The sequence below is a fragment of the Plasmodium malariae genome (assembly GCF_900090045.1).
Source record: "Plasmodium malariae genome assembly, chromosome: 14".
Taxonomy (NCBI): Eukaryota; Apicomplexa; class Aconoidasida; order Haemosporida; family Plasmodiidae; genus Plasmodium; species Plasmodium malariae.
In genome coordinates, this window is record NC_041788.1 from 479,063 (window position 1) to 499,564 (window position 20,502).

The following is a 20,502-nucleotide window of genomic DNA, read 5'->3' on the forward strand; positions in this document are numbered from 1 at the left end:
TGTATATATATACATATATGCAAGTCTATTTATAGTACATAATTCAATTAGAATAGGACCTCCTTTAATTACATTTCTCTTTTTTATTATAACTTAATCTTGATGTACAACACTAACGAACCCTTGTGTTACTTTACATTCTCATCGATAAAAATACCATTTCTAACCAAATATTGCCTAAAAAAAAAAAAAAAAAAAAAAAGTACCTTCTCTTCTGGGCCTTTATTTTTTTTTTTTTAACTACAGAATATAAATTATGTCTTAAATAATGAAGGAAACGTTTTTCATATTATATATTTATTTGTTAAGAGCTAAAAAAAATTAAATTGAGCCTTAATAATATATATATATACATATATATATATGTGTATGTGCACCCTTGTTCATGTATTGTTTTAAGCCCAATTAGCTCGATCATAAAACAAATGAAAAATTCGAAGTGTTATATAAAAGATTAAATTTTTAATAATACAAAAAAAAAAAAAAACAACAACAAAAAATTAAATATATATTACTGTACAAATGTATTTTCCTCTAAAATGGGAAACACACATTGTGACATTAAAAAAATTATTACATCTTAAAAAACATTAATACATTTTGTTCAAGTAATAATATATAAGTGATTTAATTATGAAGTAATAATTGTAAAGAAAATTTATTGTTCGACAAAAGAATATTTTAATATTAATCAGTAATGTGCAATATGTTAAATAATATCTTAATTAGATATATGTAACATATTTTCCTGCGTTTACAGAATTTATATGTTAAAAGAATGTAAACTTTATATTGAAATGAAATAAACAGCCATTAAACATGTATTTAAACTCTTCTTCTTCTTGATTTTTCTACCTAGCAGATTTCCACAAAAAAATATATCCTAAACGTGAACAATACAACGTTCATCTTTTTGCGTGGGTTACCAACTGTACCTCTCAGCAGATAAAGAATACCTAGCACGATTCATTATTTTACTCTCCTTCCTTATTGATTAATTTATATTCATTGTTATTCATTTTATCTTGTGTAATTATTCATAAATTTTTATCTTTTTTTATATCATCTATAAAATATAGTGCAACTTGTAAATGGTTATATTATATCACATAAGAAAAAAAAATAGGTTTATGACGGTCATATTGTTATCTATACAATCTTCTACTTACTTTCACGTTTAAAAAAAAAAAAAAAATTCATATAGCATTCACAAGACATATACATATAATATATATATACATATAGTTATACATGTGCATATATATATATGTAGAAAAGCATCTGCTAATTAGTAATTGTTCATATTATCCAAGAAACGTCCCATCTGTGAAACCGCTTTATCTTCTTGAGCTCTGGAAAGTGAGACACTTCTTTTCTCTTGTAAAGACTGAACAATTTTTCTAATATAAGAACTATCATTTTTAAAATATTGCTGTTGTATGACAGATAAATTATTATAATGATGTTTTAATGCAATCTTTGCATTATCAAGAAAAACATTAAACGTTTTTATAGGAATATCTTTCTCATTAGTATTTACTTTTATTGGGCCCTTTATATTTACTTTATTTATCCCTAGAGGTTCAACATAATGCATACTTGTACTTGGTTTTTGCCCATCATCAGGGTTTTTAAAATTAAATTTTTCGTGAGGTAACCATATAATGTCATTGAAATCATAATTTTCGTCACTTTTATTCAAATAATATCCAATTCCAAGTGCAAAAGTAGCAAACATAAGTATCCCAGATACTATTATAGCATAATTAATTTTTTTTTTTTTAAATCTTTCTTTTATTTTTTCACTAATATTTTTTATTGGTAATAAATCTTTTTGAGTGAAAACTGTATTGCTACAAAGACATGGAATTAATAAATTTACAGTCAAACAAAATAGATAAAAAAAGGAAATTCCTCTTGAAATATTCATATTATAAATTTACTTATATAATTTTATTTATACCCCCAAAATTGCGAAAAAATTATCTGAGAATAAATAAATAAATGTACGTATACACAATTTATAGTTAAATAATATATTTCTTCACTTGTATACATATAAAAAAATTTAAACAGAAACAAATATTTACATATATATTGAAAAAAAAGAACATGACAAATATATTCAATATTCTTTTATATTATAATTACATTTAAATTTTAATATAGGCACTAATTTTTTGAATTTGTTCCTTTATATAAAATGCAAAAGATTAAATCTGTTTTGCTACATGCTTTTATTAAATATGCAAATATTTTATTTATATCTTAAAGATAAATGCATACAAAAACTGAGATTTTAAGAAATTATATATGCAGCTATACAATAACTTATACAATGTACTATGTATATAACACATAATATATTTAAAACATGTACTATTATATATATATATTATGTAAATACGTAGATTTCATATAATAAACGGAATATTCGTTCCTCGAATTCTTTAAACATGTAATTTAAAATATGAATAAATTAATTTTATGAATGTGTTTAATTTCGTACAAGTACAAATAAAAAAAGAAGCAAAAGTTTTCGTATGTTCACTTCTAAAACCACAAACCCTTATATTTTAATTGCCTCGTTTCATTTATTTTATAGCTGCTAAATTTTACACAAAACACTTAAATGCATGCATACTTCTTTTAAAAAAAAAAAAAAAATTCCTCAACAGCATTTTGTGGACAGCACATTGTTATATTCTTTTTGTATAAAAAATGAAACTTATTGCTTCTTTTAAAGGTACAAAGTAAAATGAGTACGTGATGTTTACTTTTTCCCGTTAATATGACATTTTCGTGAATACATAATTTTTATATAAATAAAAAAAGAAATTGGAATTTTAAACATAAGGAAACATTTTAATATACAAAACACACTAAATATTAAGAAAGGAAATAAACAAATATTTGATTTATCATAAGAGCTGAATTATTCACTGAATTTTTTAAGCTCTGATCAATTAAATATGCATCACTTCGCTTTTTTTCATAATGGCTATTTTTCATAAAAAATGACTTTTGATTTAATATTCTTTATATTCAACTTTTATAACACAAAATAAAATATAATTATTTATACGTACACTCATACATTTGGATAAATACAAATAATAACAATTATTAACGGAATTAATCAAAAACCTTAATTTTAATGCAAATTTACGCTTCAACAATTTCAAAAAATTACCATTGTCTAATACGTTTTCACCCCATGCAAAATATACAATAAATATAGCTAGCTAAATTTTCTGTCATTTTTTCTTATTTGATTCTTATAAGTTAATACCATTAAAGAAGGGAAAACAAAATAGATATTGGTTTTTCACATTACGATCAAATATATGTGTAAGCAAAATCCTTTATGATACTTTTATTTTTTTTAAGGTATACACAATAAACAAAATTATATCGGAAAATATTAGGCATATCCACTATTAAATTGTAATTTCAGTAAAAAAATATATATAAAACGAATGTACGGGCTTATAACTGTATAGATATTGATGTATTAATTATTTATTTCATAAAAATATGTATTGGAGAAGAACACTCACGTAATTAGTATCAGCACTTATAATAATTATTTGTAAAACTATGTTGTATTGGTGTTCTCGTTATATAATTTAAATAGTATTTTAGCTACATTATAATCACATTTTTTATTATTTTAAAATACAATTTCTTTATACCATTTTTTCTATTTTTTATTTTCATAATCATCAATTTTTGATAAAAAAGTATCCACAGAATTATATATACAATGTAAATGTAAAGTATTTTAATGTATTTTCATGATTCAAAAAGTTCATTATATATATGATTTGGATGTGATTTCATTAAAAGCTGTTTTCTTTATATTTTATTATATTTTGAATTTATCCTTATGTTATTTCCTATAAGATACATACACGAAAAAAATAATAATAAAACAAAATATCACTAATATGATTAGTTATTTCTTATTTAATTTAATGATCTCATTTTTGAAAAAAAGTAATTTTTTTTTTAAAGGTGTAAATTTTATATTACCTTTTGAAATGCTTTTTTTTTTTAATGGTATTATATATATCATCCTTTTTTATATTATTTATTTCTTCCTCCTTTACCATTATTTATAAATACATTTATATATATATATGTATTATTTTTTGCGCCATAAAATTTTTGAGAACATTGCTTTCCCTTATAGCAACTAAAATGAATTTTATTTATATTACAATATGGAAGACATTTCAAAGATGTTAAATACGATATATAATCATATATGTTATAACTCATAAAACTCATTACCCCTTTGTATATTTTTCCTTTCAGTTCACATGAAAAAATATACATATATAATATATTTTAATTGTGTCTAGGAGCAAATTATACTTTTATGCATCCATTTGTTTCTTATATCTTTACTCCACCTAAATGTTTCCAAAAAATTGTTTTCTTATTAGCAATATTTATTCCCTTTAAGTTTAAATATTAATATTTAAGAAGAAAATTTAATTAAAATGAAAAGTTAAGTTTATAAATATCTAACCACCTTATATTAAAAACGGCTTTCATTTATGTTCATTGTGTTGTACATATTTATAAACAAATAAAAGTAAAAACTATTTTGAATATAATCAAATGTTTTTCAAGTGTATTCTAACTTGAAGAAGTAAATGAACTATTCAAAAATATTCATAGTATTATAATATAACAAAAAAAAATAAAATAAAAATAAGATAAAAATATAATTAATTGTATTTCTTTTTCACACCTAAGGACTAAACAATAATTTAATGTATTGTAAATTCTTATCCTTTGCTCTACCCACTTTCCTAAAATACATCTTCATTTGTTGAAATGCATATTTCATTGTTATGGGTGTACCAATTTTTATAATGTGTAAACCTAATGCATATGCTAATAAATAACATTTATCCCGAAGTCTACTTTTTGATTTTTCAATTTTTTTAAATTTACTCTGTGTAATTTTAATCATACGTAAAAGAGATTTATTCAAATCATTAATGTCTTCAAAAAACTCCGATAAAATTGTACTATAATTACTGTCACTTATAAACAGATCATCTAAAAAAGAAAAAAAGAAAAAAAAAAAAGGTTAATAAAGTGCACGAATGTTATTTTTATCCATATAAATAATAAACATTAACAAGCAGTAGGGTATATATCAAGACTGATATAAAAATTTTTACTTGTTAACATTCATTTTTTTTTTTTTTCCATTAAAAAGTATTTTAAGTATACACAATATATTCAATTATTTTACATAAAATAAACATAAATTTATATATTTCTAAAATATATTTTTATTCACCGTAATTTGGTAATATATTTTTCTCCTTTCTTTCTTTTAAAGCATTTATTTCTTGGTTAAAAACAAAGAAGAAAAATGTTACAAAAATTAATACTTTTAAATACTTCATCGTATTATAAAAGGTTGAAAAAAACAAAAAGCTACATATTTATAATGTATAGCTTCATTATGTTTAGATAAATCACAAAAGAAAAAAATGATAATAAATTAATAATTATTTACAAATATTATTATCTTTTCAAGAGGATATCAAATTAAGTACTGTATCCTTTTAAATAAATATTTATATATAAATGTAAAAAAATTTAATTAAAATGACAAAATGGCATAGTTATGCTTTAGAGGAATACTATTATGGTTCATACAAAATTTAGTAAAATGTACAATTAATTTTTATTTTTTATGAGCATATATAAAGGTAGAAATATAATAAAATTAGTTGAATACATTATTATAACATTTAAAATTTTTTTTTTTATTTTTTAGAAGAGTTAATTGTTCTCAGCCTTTTAATTTGTCCTACAAAGAGAAAAGCTATATATATTTTTTTATATTCATTTTGTTTTTTCTTTTAAATTCGTATATAATAAGAAAATAGTTTTTGTTCTAAATTTAAGATTTTTTTTTGTATACCCCATTACTAATAAAACACGCTTAATGTCCTTTTTTTTTATAATATTATTATATAAATGATACATTACCTAGACATTTAAATAAAATAATAAAAATGTATTCTATTAGAATTATATATATATATATATATATATATATATATATATATATATATATATATATATATATATAATTATATGATACGGTAATGTTATGACAAAAAAAAAAAAAAAGATTTGTAATATTTTTAAAGTTGTAATAACATTAACGATATAAGTATTTTAAAGAATTATATATGAAAAAAAGACCATACCAAAGCAATGTTATACCTTTTAGTGTTTTTTTCTAGAATATTTCCTTTTTTTATGTTCACAAGGCTATGAAAAGAATACTTCAAGAAATACTATATATATATATATAGATATAAATACGTAAATATGAATAAATAATGAATATTTCATACTATATTTTAGGAAGGTGAAAAGGTAAAAACATAAAATTATAAATTTCCTGTATTATGAGTGTGAAATAAAATTTTATCCTCAAGTAATAGAAACGAATCTATTTTTAAATGAATTCTTCTCAAAGGAAAATTGCAAAATTAAATTTTTTTTTTTTTTAAATTGAAAATTATGAGGACCTCTTTTTTGAAGTAAAGATAAAGATACAGCATTTCATAAAATAATATTTAATAAAATAATCCTTGCTTCCTTTAAATATAATTATATTTTATTGTTATTAAGTCTTTAACGCTAACTAAAAATAGTAAAAAATTAATGAATGTTTAAGTTTACTTCTCTTTTCTAAGAAAATTTAATGTACTTCAAAAAAAAAAAAATAAAAGTTTTGAGTTGTTTTTTCTGTTGTAAACATTCTAAATTCAGTATTTATATTATAATATTCCTAATAAAATCTTCTTCCATTATCTCACAAAAAAATGTTTTATTATTTTAAGTTTTTTTTGTTTTATTTTCCATAAATATGTATATATATATAAATATATTTGTGCCTAATTTGCAACCAAAGAAGATAACAGTACTTTATTTTAGTGGTAGTAAATATTTAAAATGTATATACATGTTTAACTGTGCTATATTATACAAGCATTTTAGCGCAACAAAAAATTTTCCATATTTATCTCCCATAGTTTTTCTATGAACTTCTATTTTTACTCAATATAACAAACGCATTTGTCATTGTATGAAAAAACTTTAACAAATAGAATTCGTATTTTGTATTTCTCCTCATGCATATGATCGTTATAATTTCCTAATTCAACATTATAAAATCTTTTTAAATAACAAAAAAAAGTATGCCTATGTGAATACCCTTTTCGTATATTACATTAAAGTTTTAGAAAAAAAAATTAATTGCTATTATGATATTCTGTTGATTCTACTAGTACATTATATGTTATTTTCTTTTTTTTTACTTAATGTTATACTATATAAAATTTATTCTCATTCATTGCTAATGTGTATACACATTAGCCACTTACATTTATACATATATATATATGTACATATTTTTATATGTGGGTATACGCAATTTTAAGATAACATCTAACAGAATTTTAATTTTATAAAATTTTAACAATGAAAAACAATAACAAAAAAAAAAAAAAAAAAGTACATAGATAAAATAATAAGCTATCTTTAAAAATGTGTTATACTTTTTTTTTTTTCTTGTATTTTTCTTCTCCTTTAAAGTGTATTAAGCCATAACTTAAAAAAACAAAACAAAGAAAGTATTGCTGTGAATTACATTTTATCTACCTTTCCTTTAACAACAAAAAATGATCCCTAATAAAAAATTAAATTATCATTTTAATTTAGTTGTACGACGAAGGAAGAAACATTGTTCTAATGTTAATTAAAATTTATTCAGAACATTTTCTACTTTTATTTTATGCTTTTTATAGTTTAATGATCAAAATATTCTTTTTAAAAGTAAAAAAAGTTTATCTGTGTTTATTTTATTTTTTTTTTAAATATTCTGTTTTCCTTCTCTTACTATCGTTATAATCATAAGACTTAAAATCAGTCCTATGATGGAACACCTAAATGGTAGAAAAAAACAATATAATATCTTATTTGCATATATATACACACATGTATGTATCTGTTAAGTTCTACTTGCACGCAGTATAGTATTCCTCTTTTATACCATATGGTTGTTACTAAGGTAAACACTGTCCAAAATAAGTATGGCCCATTTTTTTGACATCCACTTGATAAGTTAATCTTCGAAAATACATAATAAAAAAAAGTTAATAAGTATATACATACATATATATTTATATATATGAATATATATATGTATATGATGCAATAAACATTATCCCATTGCATGTACCTGAATTGTCCCAAAATACGTCCAAAAGAAACAAAGTAACATTAAAAGAACCTCAGAAAATAACTAAAAAAAAAAAAAATTAGAAAATAAATAATAACTAAATGAATGTGCATAATTTAATTTCTATATAACAATTTTTAGACGCAACATTTTTCATTCTTTGGAGTAACAAAATTTAAGATCCTTTTTTAATAAAATATTAACTAAAATATTTTTAAAAAATATATAATGTAATAATTAAATTTTATAAAATTATATGTACTCCTTTGTCTTCCTTTAACAACTTCTGAACTCTTTTTATAAAAGAAAATAAGAAAAAGCTCTTCAAATAGGTGGTACATATTTTCGGAAAAAGGGGATAGTATGTTTAAGTGTATGTTTCATAAAAAAAATATTTTTTAAATTAATTTTAAAATTTACTAATAATATTGTTCCTATGATCCAAGTACCTATTTGATAAATTAATAAAATAAAAATGAAAGGGTGTCATAAGTGGAAAGTTGCATTCATGCACAACATGTATTATTTCATTATTGTGGTGTTTCATTTTCTAGTTACAGGCATTCATTTTATTTATAATCCATCTATCCATATCTTTCATTCTTTCTTTCTTTCATTCTTTTTTTTTTTTTTTTTTAATTTTATCCCCGTGATTTAGTATATAATACATAGTATTAATTAATGTAAATTTTATTTACGTAAGTATCCATCGCAGCTCGTTCTGAAGTCTATTAACAAGGACGCTAACAATAGGATGTCCATAAATACAATTATTAAGCGCATTGCCACACCCTAATTAATTATTACAAAATCTTGTAATCTTTTATTATATGTAATTTATCATTTTTATTATTATTACTTTTCTTTTAATATATAATGTGTAATTTCATTTATTGGTTTAAGATTTTTAAATGCATAGAAACATCTAAACATATATATAAATTTTAAAAAAAATAATAAAATACCGAGTCTACAAAAAAGAAAAAAGAAGAAAAAACAAAGGAACAAATTAGAACAAGATTTTTTTTCTATAATTAAAGTATTTCATTATTTTCACTTGCCTCCAAAAGAATTCTGATTTTCGATTCTCGTGTCTTCCTCATAGCTTGTTACTGTACGACAAGACTGTTCCATTTATGAAACAAACATAAAAAGAAAAAATTACTAAAAAAAAAAAATTTCAGAAAATTACAAAGTACGACAAAAATATGGTTTAACACTCTCAAAAGCCATAACAAAAAAATGACAAAAAAATGTATGTATCAAAATTATACGCATTACATAAAATACATAGTTCTTCATATACGTATTCTTTAGTATAAATGTTATTCTTACAATAAAATTTTTTTTAATAAAAATATGTGCTTTAAAAATTTTTGACAGTCTTCCATATTTTTTAACTTTATAAGCATTTTAATTTTTTTTAATAAATTAGGTACTTATGTATATACAGCTTCCTCAATAGATAGCCCAAATAATTTTGCGTCTTTCTCAATTTTGATAAGCTTGTGAAAATACTCGTATAATTTTTAGCAACAGACATTTTCAGTTTTTAATTAAAAATTAAATTCTTTATTTTCCCCACCCCATTCTTCTAATTTTGTGAAATGTGATAAAAGATTAGCAAAATTTTGAAACAAATTTTTTGTACATATAATATGCGTTTATATAAATATAACTTAAACAGAAGGTCTACAGCTTTAAAATGAAATAGTAAAAACTAAATATAAGTACAAAGAATTGCTAAAAAAGGGATAATATATCTGGTAAAAAGAAACTTTCGTTTTTTTATTTTATTTTATTTTTAAAATAATATGGACATATATGTATTATTCTGCGCTAAATTTCCCCTAATTAACATGAATGTTCACGTATGCACCTTCTTGTCTTTATATAATGTATACAGTTACATATATATGTATATATATAGATTTGTAAGCATTTACATATATGTAGGTTTTGTGTACATTTGCATAAAACTAACCTTTGTCTATAATAAAAAGTAGCTACTTTACCCTCAGGTACACGAAATTAGAAGTGTAAATGATTGCTCATGTGAACTTAACCTTGAAGAGTTTTATCTGTTATATTTATATAAAATTCTCTTTAAATGTAAACGTATGGATAATGTAAGTTAAAGGATAACATAAAAAGGGGAATATAAATAGTTTTGCAATTTTATGCCCTTTTAACTTTTTTTTAAAAAAAAAAACATCTAAAGAGTAACAAAAAAAATAAAAAAATAAAATAATAATAATAAATTATAAATAGTAAATAGTAAATTATAAATAATAAAATAAAAACAAAAAATAAATAGTGAAAACAGTTCCAAAAATAGGCAGTAAATGGTATTTCCCTTAAACAACCCTTCATTATCTATTTATCTAATTTACTCTAAAACCAATAAATGCATATGGTTTTCTTAATATATAAAATTGTTCCTAAAAATGAGAATTAAATAAACAATAATATTAAAAATAATTAAAGAGGAAAAGTATATTCAATTTGCAACTATGCACAAATTCTAATTATTTCTTTCTATTATTTTTTTAAACTAATTTTTTAACAATATATTCTCTTTAAATTTAAGATATATTTTCCCACCTTTTAAACAAATACACATTATTCTCTTAAAAACAAAAAAAAAAAAAAAAAAAAGAAGAAGAAATAATTTCTTCTTTAAAAACAGAAAAGACAAACTCTAAGACGATAATCATAATATCAAATTATTAACGTCTTTATAACCTTTACTTATTGAGGTATTCTTTCGTAAATTAATATACATTTCATGTATGTGTATATGTGTGTGTTCACATATGTGGCTGTTCATATATGTGCGTATGCGTACATATGTGTACGTTTTAATATACACAAAAGAAAAAGCACATGTTCAACGCACATTACATTATTCGAACTTCCTCTTCTTTAAAGATTTTTTACTTAGTTCTATTCCTTTAATAACCTCGTTTGCTCTCTTTTTGTCTTTTTTTTTATAATTTTTGTTTTCCATAGCTCCATTTTCCCTAGTTTTATGGTACTCCCAATTATTATTATCAGTATAAACTTTGCTGAAACTAAATTCTTTTTCAGATGGGCAATTCCAATTAATATTTTTCTTATCATTATTTAAATCTATATTAGCTGTTTTTATTCCAATAAATTTTTTTCTTTCTTTAAATAACGTTTTATTATTTTTTCTTGATTCCTTTGTACTATGTTCTGAATTGGAAACACTACATATTCCGTAATTTATATCACTCTCAATACTGTTACAATTTGCATTTTCTCTTATATCATTATTCATATGGGAAAAAAAATCATCAATTATTTCTTTTATGTTATCTTCCGTAGTACTTCTATTAAAATTTAAATTTAAATTTGTATAACAGTTTCTTGCAATTGCATTTTTTATTAAAGAATCCCAGGTAATATTTTTTTCTAAATTGCTCTTATTTCCAATTATCCATAAAGAATCCTTAGCTCTTGTAAGAGCTACATTCAATCTTCTTTCATCCTTTAAAAAACCTATGTTATTTCCAAATTTCTGTATCGCTTTAAAATCTTTAGTATTAGAAAAATTCTTGTTTTTTAACTTCAGCCATTTTCTGGTATGTAATCCATCCAGTTCTCGATCATCCCAATCGTTCTGCTCCCAATTTTGAAGAGCTAAATTATTTCTTCTTTTTAAATTTATTTCATTACTATTATTACAAATTTCCACTGCTTGAAGATTCGATCGTACACATGAAAAAATTATAATATTTTTCTCTCTTCCTTGAAATGCATCAACTGTTGATATTTCGGGATAATTATTGTCTGCAAAATAACCTTCAAACATTTTTCTAATTAGGTGTACTTGAGATAGGTAGGGACAAATAATACCTATATCCTTTAAATTAAAATTAGAAGACAATTTATACAAACTTGGTACTGGATTATCATTATTTTTATTCGTCATAAAATTCTGAATATATAATATTAACCGGAATATAAAATAAGCTTCCACATAATTAATATAAGACTTATTACTTGTACTTGATTCTATTCCATCAATATTAATAAACTTATAACATCCAAATAAATTTAAATAATGAAAATAAAATAATGGTCTGTTCATTAAATTTTCATCATTTTTAATTAAACCATTATAAAAGTACTTATTCGGGAAATAACAAATTTCTGGTCTCATACGATACTGAACATTAAGTAAAACACTAGACATATTACACATTAATAACCTTTCAAATAACGATCTACTGTACCCATATTTTCTACAATCTTCAGAAAATGTGGTAGCAGGTAATTGCTTCGGATCACCTACCATAATAATACTTTTTATTTTTAGCCTAAAAGGTATTAAACAACTCAATTCCACACATTGACATGCTTCATCTATTACTAAATATTCAAATTCTAAATTTTCAATTACTGGCGATGCACTTCCTGATAGAGTACTAAATATTACTTCACTTTCTGATATCATATTATCCTTATTACTGTTGGAATAAAAAGAACCAACTTCTTTATCTGTTTCTAACAATTTTATTTTTTGTTTTTCCAAATTCTTCTTTTCAGAATTTAATTTTTCCAAACTCCAATAATAATGAGAATATGATTCATTAAATAAATACAATAATTTTTCCAAATATTTTTTATCAACATTATTTACAATTTCTTCAAAAAAGAAATCATTTATGTTTTCAGCCTTCTCACATGATGTTTTCGATTTTGTTTCATGATAATCATCACAATATTTTTTAGAATTATTATAATTTAATTTGTCTCTTACTTCATGCATTTTCCGTTGAGTATGATCTATGGCTTTGATAGAAAAATTTAACTTATTTTTCCTATTATTAAAATGAACTTCATATAAGTTTTGTTCCATATTTTTTCGTTTATTAAATATGTAATCTAATGAAATAGGTTGTATTTCTTCATGGGTTTTTTTCGATATTCCTATTCGAATGCATTTAGGAGTAATTGTCTGTATATTAAAGTTCCTAGTATTGTACTCTACAGCAATATCTTTTGATTCATTCTTTTTATTGTTTTCATATTTCTCATTTTTCTCATTCATTTTATTCTTATATCTTTTATTATTCATATTACTTGAATTGTTATTGCATAAAAAATTGCTGTTGTCTCTACTGCTACTGTGTTTAGTACAATTTTGTTGTTCTTTTATACTCATAAAGTTTATTAGACCTTCATTCAGAATTCTTTTAGCAATTTCATCTATTGCAGAATTCGATGGGGAACAAACTAAAATTTTTTTATTACAAGATAAACTTTGTTCGTTGTGAGAAACATCTTTTTTTTTTTTTAGTTTTTCATTTTTATCTTCATTATTCATATTAATTAAGGAATACAAGGCAGACACTATTCCAATAACGGTTTTTGTTTTACCAGTACCTGGTGGTCCTTGTATTAAGGATATATTATTTTTGTTTAAAAATACTAATTTAACAGCTTCAATTTGGGATTCATTTAGTAAATTGTAGCTTTTCATAGTATTTAATATGTACTTTTCCAAACCTGATAAGGTTACTTTCTTTTCATCAATTACCTTATTTTCCCCATGAAAACCAGCTTTATTGTAGTATCCCTTTTTTTTGGTTTCCTTCAAATTATTAGACTCAGTAGGATTCAGAATTATATTAAATAAAGAAGAGTTTTTACTTATATATACGCTCTGAAATTCCCTTATATTTGTCATTAAGTTACACAAAAAATAGACATGAAATTTATTACAAGAAAGGCAATTTACATTTAATCTATTTTTTTCCTTACCTAATTTTGACGGGAAATTATCTTCGTTAATTAATTTAATATCATAAATATTTTCCGTTTTATTCGATGAAACATCTACTAATCCAATAAGATGATTATATGTTTTCAAAATTTCTTTTAAATGCTCATATTTAACAGTTCCTTTGTTATTATTTATTAAATCATTTTTTTCTTCTATTTCAAATGGAATTAAAACTATCAAATCCATTGGTTTTAAATTATCAAGGTTAGTATTACTTTCATTAGATGCAGCTATATTCCATATCACCCAATTTGGTGTTTTTTTTTTCCCTATAATATTTATAACAAATTTATACGTATCACCAAACATTTTATTCATAATGCAGCATCTACACTCTTCTAAAACCATTGGTCTAAAAAACCTAAAGAAGGAATAAAAATATACACAAATATCTTACACTATCACACATGATAAATGGACTGTTCAAATGGATAATATGCGGATGGAAAAACATTGCATGAGTATACTTAAAAGTGCATTTTATTTTCACTATACATAACATACGTATATATATATATATATGTACACATATATACATTTAGGTATTTGCTCATATATTTATTCGTTTGGACAAAATGGCTTTTTTTTTTTCTGCTCTTTTGAATACCTATGATATTCTTCTTCGCTATTAAAACGTATAGGAATTTCTTTCCTTATGCAATTTCGGTATTTTTCCATATTCTCCAAATCAAAAAAATCCCACTCCAGAAACTCTTGTAGCATTATGAAATATTTATTAACATTATTTTCAACTTCAATTCTTTTCTCTTTCATTTCTTTAAAATATTGGTGTTTGTTCATTTCTGAGTTATTTTCATTCAATATTATTGCTCTCTTTTGCGTTTTCAATGCAGCATTTTTTTCTAAAATTTTTTTAGCCTTCTCTAAAGCGGCTTCTTTTTTTAATTCATCAGTTACATTATTACATCTCATCTCGTTTTCATTTTCTTCACTTTCTTTGCATTTTTTATCTTTTGAATAAAAATTTCTCGAAGGAGAACGGGACTTGGAGACAGATCTTGCTGATCTCTTATAAAAATCCCTTATATCATCATCTATAATGATGTTCCCAGTATTTTCATACCTCTTTTCCGATAAATGCTTTGCTGTTTTATCATTCACGTTTGTAATAAAAGGTATATAACTGGCTAAAAAGGAGGGGAAAATATAAATAAATATATATATATATATTTATATATACACATACAAATGCATATGTTTATATTTTTTAAGTGGAACATGTAATACATTAATGTACTGTTCAAAGAATAACACATAATATGTTTTATGCACTAATATATATTTATCCACATGTATACAATAATACCCCCCTTAATTTCCATTCTTTCATTTTTATAAAAATATATACTTGACTTATCCTTTTGGACAGCATTGCTCCCTTTTGCTTCTTCTAATTTCTCCCTGAACATATGATTTTTTTGTCCTCCATCATTCATTAGATCATCTTTTGCTTTGCTAAAAATCGTTTCATAGTCCCACGAATGTGATAATACATCTATACATTTCGGGATTTCTATCCTCTTTAATTTTAATTTAAATTGAATAAGGTTATTTAGTTCATTTTCGTAATACTTGGAACCTTTAACTTTTATTAAATGTATCATTGAATCTAAAATGGTATTCATAATTTCTTTCTGCTTTATTAACAGTGATATATTAGTTTCATTATTACTCAGAGAATACAAATTAGATTCAATAAAATTAAAGAAGATTAATATTTGAGAGCATAAATAAGGTAACTTCTTGTAGAATAACTCTGGTAACATAAGATCAGCAGAAAACAAGTTTACATTTGATGAAAAGTCTGTCATACATGAAATCCATGTGGAATAAAAATTTAAAAATAATAAAAGTGAATCTCTCATAAAAATATATATACTAGATGTTTTTGATTTTATTGAAAAAGTATTTATTTTAACGCTATAAAATATATATATGATGATCTTCCATATATTTTCAATTAATAAATTAATAATTCGTAACAAGAAACTATCAACTTTATTTTTATTTATATATTTACGCAAACATTCCATTACAACATTCAAGTAAAACCAGGTTTTCGAATTTATTAACATAAAGCAGTCTAATACATATAACTTCTCACTATAGTCATCATTTAAGAAACTCTTTTTTTTTAAAAATAAAATCATTGTGTTACTAAAACAAAATACCGATAATAAAAAACAGCATAAATATCTATTCGATTTAAAAAAATCAACTACAAAACTTTTTAATATATAATCATATTTATCAATAATTAAGTTATACCTTTTTTCTTCATTATCTATATCCTTAATAATAACAACAGGTAAGGAAAAAATACCACTTTTCTTCTTAACCCTATTTATTTTATATTCATCCTTAATCATATATTTAACAATTAAGTCAAAAGATTTTACAATATGCAACTTCGTTTTCTTATTCATATTGCTTACACACAGAAAAAAAAATGAATATATGTAATTATAAACAACTTTTTCGTTTTCTTTATTTTTCACTAGATTCCTTTTCATAAACTTTCTATATTGGTTTAAAGTATCCGAATTAGGGACCTCGTCACTCCTATAATAATAATTAGTATTACTGTCACTGTGGTAATTATTAATTCTACTGTTTTTACCGTTTGTTATAGTACCACCTGTTGCAGACGTGGTAACCTTCTTATCATCCTGCATTTCCTCATTATATATAGTAGTATAAAAATATAAAATATGCATATCTTTTACACTTTTCGTGTCACTGTCACTACTGTAATATACTGGTTCCTCAGGTGTTTCCTCGTATGTATCCTTAAGAGTACATAAATCGTCATACATTAATGATAAATAATTTTCAACATTTTTTATTAAATTAAAAACAACATTAAAAAAAGGAACAGATGAACGTGTCTTTCCTTTATACATACCATATGAAATTAGGTGGCATAAATAAATAACTGATGAACAAAAAAATATTCTACATTTTTTATTTTTATCTTTTTTTAATTCTTTCATAAAAATTTCAACAACTTCATAAACATTCATAAATAAAATTTTATATTTTTCTATCGATAAAACCGACTGTACTCTTTTTATAACAATATTAATTATTTTAACAAGTATGACAAAAAAAAACTCAAACATGGTTTTTAAATCCATTAAATTAAAATCATTGTCACAAATACGCTCAATATATTTTACAAATTCTTTTTGCTTATCACTAAATATTATATTTGTTGACTTGTTTGTATTTTTATTATCCTTTATATCTGCCTTAATTAAAAGAAATAGCAAGTTATTTATGTTCTTTATTTCTTCACTCCTTTTCAACTTTTCACTATACAAATCTATGCTCATTAATGAATCAAAAATTTCAAAAATAAATGCTTTTTCCAAAGAATCACGAATTTGAGAATCAGTCATGAGAATTATTAAAACCTGTGTAGATAACAACAACAAAAAAAAAAAATAATAATAATAAATAAATAATAATAAATAAATAATAATATTAAATATAAATAAATAAATGAATTATAGATACATGAATTTTTTGTGAAAAGGGGGAACGCTGTATGGGCCCATATATATTTTAGGCTTGTGCATGTGTCCACATATGCTTGTACATATATATATTCATTTTCACAGGAATGCAGAATGTATTCTCGTATTTATATATATGGGCGTGAAGAAGTGCGTTACCTTAATTGCATAAAAACAAATATAATAATCCTTGTGATTAATAAATAAGGACAGTGTGTACATGGTTATATGTTCAAAAGTCATTTCTTTTTCTTTTAAATATTTTTTATATAAATTTTTTGTATATTCATCAATTTCAAAAGAATTTACAAGTAACCTTTTCGTTACGTCAAGAATGTTATATATAATATTTATGCATGAAAACGTGGATGCTTCTTCAAAATATTTATTTTTAAAATTTACATTCTTAATAATGTAAAATTTTAAATTTTTCACAAAATACAAAAGTTTAAAAATTAAATTAAATAAATTATTAATTACTTCTTTATTTTCTGAAAATACAAACCCTATAAAATGTATAAAGCCATCATTGTCAATAAAAAAATTGGTTAAGGACAGATGTTCTATATTATATTCTTTTGGAAGAAAAACTGCGCTCTGTTCATTCATTGGTACACTGGACTGTCCTAACAAATTTGATGACTCCTTTTTTTTTTTTTTTTTAATTAGCGATAATAAGTATATTCCACAAATTAAGCACTGCATATATTTAAAAATATCATAGTCTGCAAAATTTTTTTTTAGAAAAGAACTGTCTGTTTTCAATTTATCAGTAGAAATATTTCCTGAAGGCAAACTCGTGTTAATCATTTTAATAATACACGCATCTGATAGCTTAACCCAGTAGGAAAATATAGAAACTATTAATTTTTTATTTGAATCATTTAAAAAATCATCATCATTGATAAATTTAGAATTAATAATTTTAAATATTATTAGCTGAATAAAATTATCTGAATACCTTAAGGAGTTTAACATTAAGGAGTAGAGTATGATTTTTTCTTTTAGAACCTTTTGTAAGCTATTTTCCACTTCACTATGATTTAAAAGAAGAAATATGTGCGCATAAATATAAGGAATAGGATCCTTGCTAAAACTATTATTATTACTTTTATCAATATTTAAACTTTCATTTTTATAACTATCACAATTTTGTTCAGATACATTTTCTTCCAGTTCAGATTTATTAAATACCTTTAAATTTTCATTATTTATACAATAATCCAGCTTACATATTTTTTGATTAACTTTTATTAATAATTTTTTGCTTTTTTTAAACTCACTATGTATTAGATTGCAAAAGAAATTTAAAGATTCATAAGCTGCGTACTTCTGTATAATATTATATATATTTTCGCTATCCAAATTTAAAAACTTCTCAGTAAATAACTGAAGATTCACTTTATTTAATTTACTTGTATCTAACTGGTAATTAAAGTCTACTTGAAACACTTTTGCTCCGTTTAGCATGAGCTCTAATACAACATAATCAACATTATCATAACCTTTAGGACATGTTATTTTGTTAATTATTCGATTAAAATTAAATTTAAAAATTTCCCTTTTTATGAAATTTATTAATGTTTCTTCATTTTTTATAATCAAAGAAATGTTTTCTATAAATTTCTTTTGTAAAAGGTAGTAAATCATTAAACATTTTTGACAACTATCTATATTTTTAGTAATGATATTTTTTAAATTTTCCAAATTTTTTTCATGCTTCAGTTTAGTTCCTTTTAAATGTTCTACTATGTATTCCAGTCTATTCGTTTCAGTTTTATCTTTACAAAAGACAGATGCAAATTCCTGTTTTTCGATAATTAGATTAACGTAAAAAAAATAAACAGCTTCTGCATAGTTATAATTACAAATTATATGATTTCTATTTCCATCAGAATCATTTATATTTTCTAACATAGAACCTAACAAAATTTTGTACAGTTCATTAACACTGCCTTTTATAATAGATTCTTTTAGTTTTTTAAATAAGCTAAAGTCCTTGATGGTTCCTAAATTTTCATTTAAATTATTTTCCATCTAATTATAAAAAAGTATTTAGTGGGATAAAATTTATATTATTCTCTCTATTGTTTTTTTTTTTTGGAAAAAGTTATATATAAAAAAAGAAAAAAAAAATAAGAAAATACGGAATACAAAATTCGATAAGAATTACAAAGCAGTAGGAACCAATATATTAACAAAAAGAAGAATTATTTCTATATAGTGCAATAACAAAAATCTTACTTTTGCTGTAATCCGTCGTTTACACAGTGTCTTATTGTTTGTTTATTGTTTATTATTTGTACATTTGCACCTGAGCAATGAACTACAAAATAAAATTATTTACATTTTTTTGCTGTGGAAACGAAAAAATATATTCATTCTTTGTTCCTTTTTATTACAAAAAAATGTTACTACGGGAGCACAAATTTACATTTTATAAATACCTTTACACACACATATACGGGCATACCCATATATATACAAAAATATAAGTATTCTAGTGTTACCTGTTTGACTGCTCTGCATTTTTCACATATAATATATTAGGATAAAATAAACTTCAATAAGGATTCGAAAAAAAAAAAATAAATAAAAACACACAATTTAATAAAATGGATATATAAACATTATTCTATACATTATCACACAGTTATATTAAACACAATTAGTACTTGTAGTGTATATATTTATTTTTCAATTCTCTTAAATAAGTGATTGCTTCATTTGTTTACATCTCTTTTATTTTGTTATTTTATTTCTTTTTTTTTGTAATATTTTATTACTCAAAATTTTTAACAGTTCCCTTTAGTTTAAAAATTTTTTTTTTTTGTAATTGTACAAAAAAAATTATTCAA

General features: G+C 22.5%; 4 protein-coding genes across 4 annotated transcripts; all 4 read right to left on the minus strand.

The window, feature by feature from the left end:
- Nucleotides 1–1,288: 1,288 nt before the first annotated feature.
- On the minus strand, nt 1,289–1,930 carry PMUG01_14018800 (early transcribed membrane protein; the record flags this gene model as incomplete). The annotated part of the gene is made up of 1 exon (XM_029007731.1): nt 1,289–1,930. One exon carries the CDS (start codon nt 1,928–1,930, stop codon nt 1,289–1,291), a length of 642 nt encoding a protein of 213 aa, XP_028864091.1.
- A 2,832-nt stretch (nt 1,931–4,762) lies between these two features.
- Nucleotides 4,763–5,432, minus strand: PmUG01_14018900 (conserved Plasmodium protein, unknown function; the record flags this gene model as incomplete). The annotated part of the gene is made up of 2 exons (XM_029007732.1): nt 4,763–5,076; nt 5,324–5,432. The coding sequence occupies 2 exons, from the start codon at nt 5,430–5,432 to the stop codon at nt 4,763–4,765; spliced, it is 423 nt and encodes a 140-aa protein (XP_028864092.1).
- Nucleotides 5,433–7,695: 2,263 nt separating this feature from the next.
- PmUG01_14019000 (conserved Plasmodium protein, unknown function) lies at nt 7,696–9,082 on the minus strand (the record flags this gene model as incomplete). Its single annotated transcript, XM_029007734.1, has 7 exons — nt 7,696–7,737; nt 7,949–7,994; nt 8,102–8,178; nt 8,291–8,353; nt 8,553–8,612; nt 8,711–8,739; nt 8,989–9,082. Coding segments are annotated over 7 exons (411 nt in total), but the record flags the coding sequence as incomplete, so codon positions are not given.
- Nucleotides 9,083–11,195: 2,113 nt separating this feature from the next.
- On the minus strand, nt 11,196–19,681 carry PmUG01_14019100 (conserved Plasmodium protein, unknown function; the record flags this gene model as incomplete). The annotated part of the gene is made up of 4 exons (XM_029007735.1): nt 11,196–14,466; nt 14,713–15,253; nt 15,433–17,542; nt 17,804–19,681. The coding sequence occupies 4 exons, from the start codon at nt 19,679–19,681 to the stop codon at nt 11,196–11,198; spliced, it is 7,800 nt and encodes a 2,599-aa protein (XP_028864094.1).
- Between the last annotated feature and the right edge of the window lie 821 nt (nt 19,682–20,502).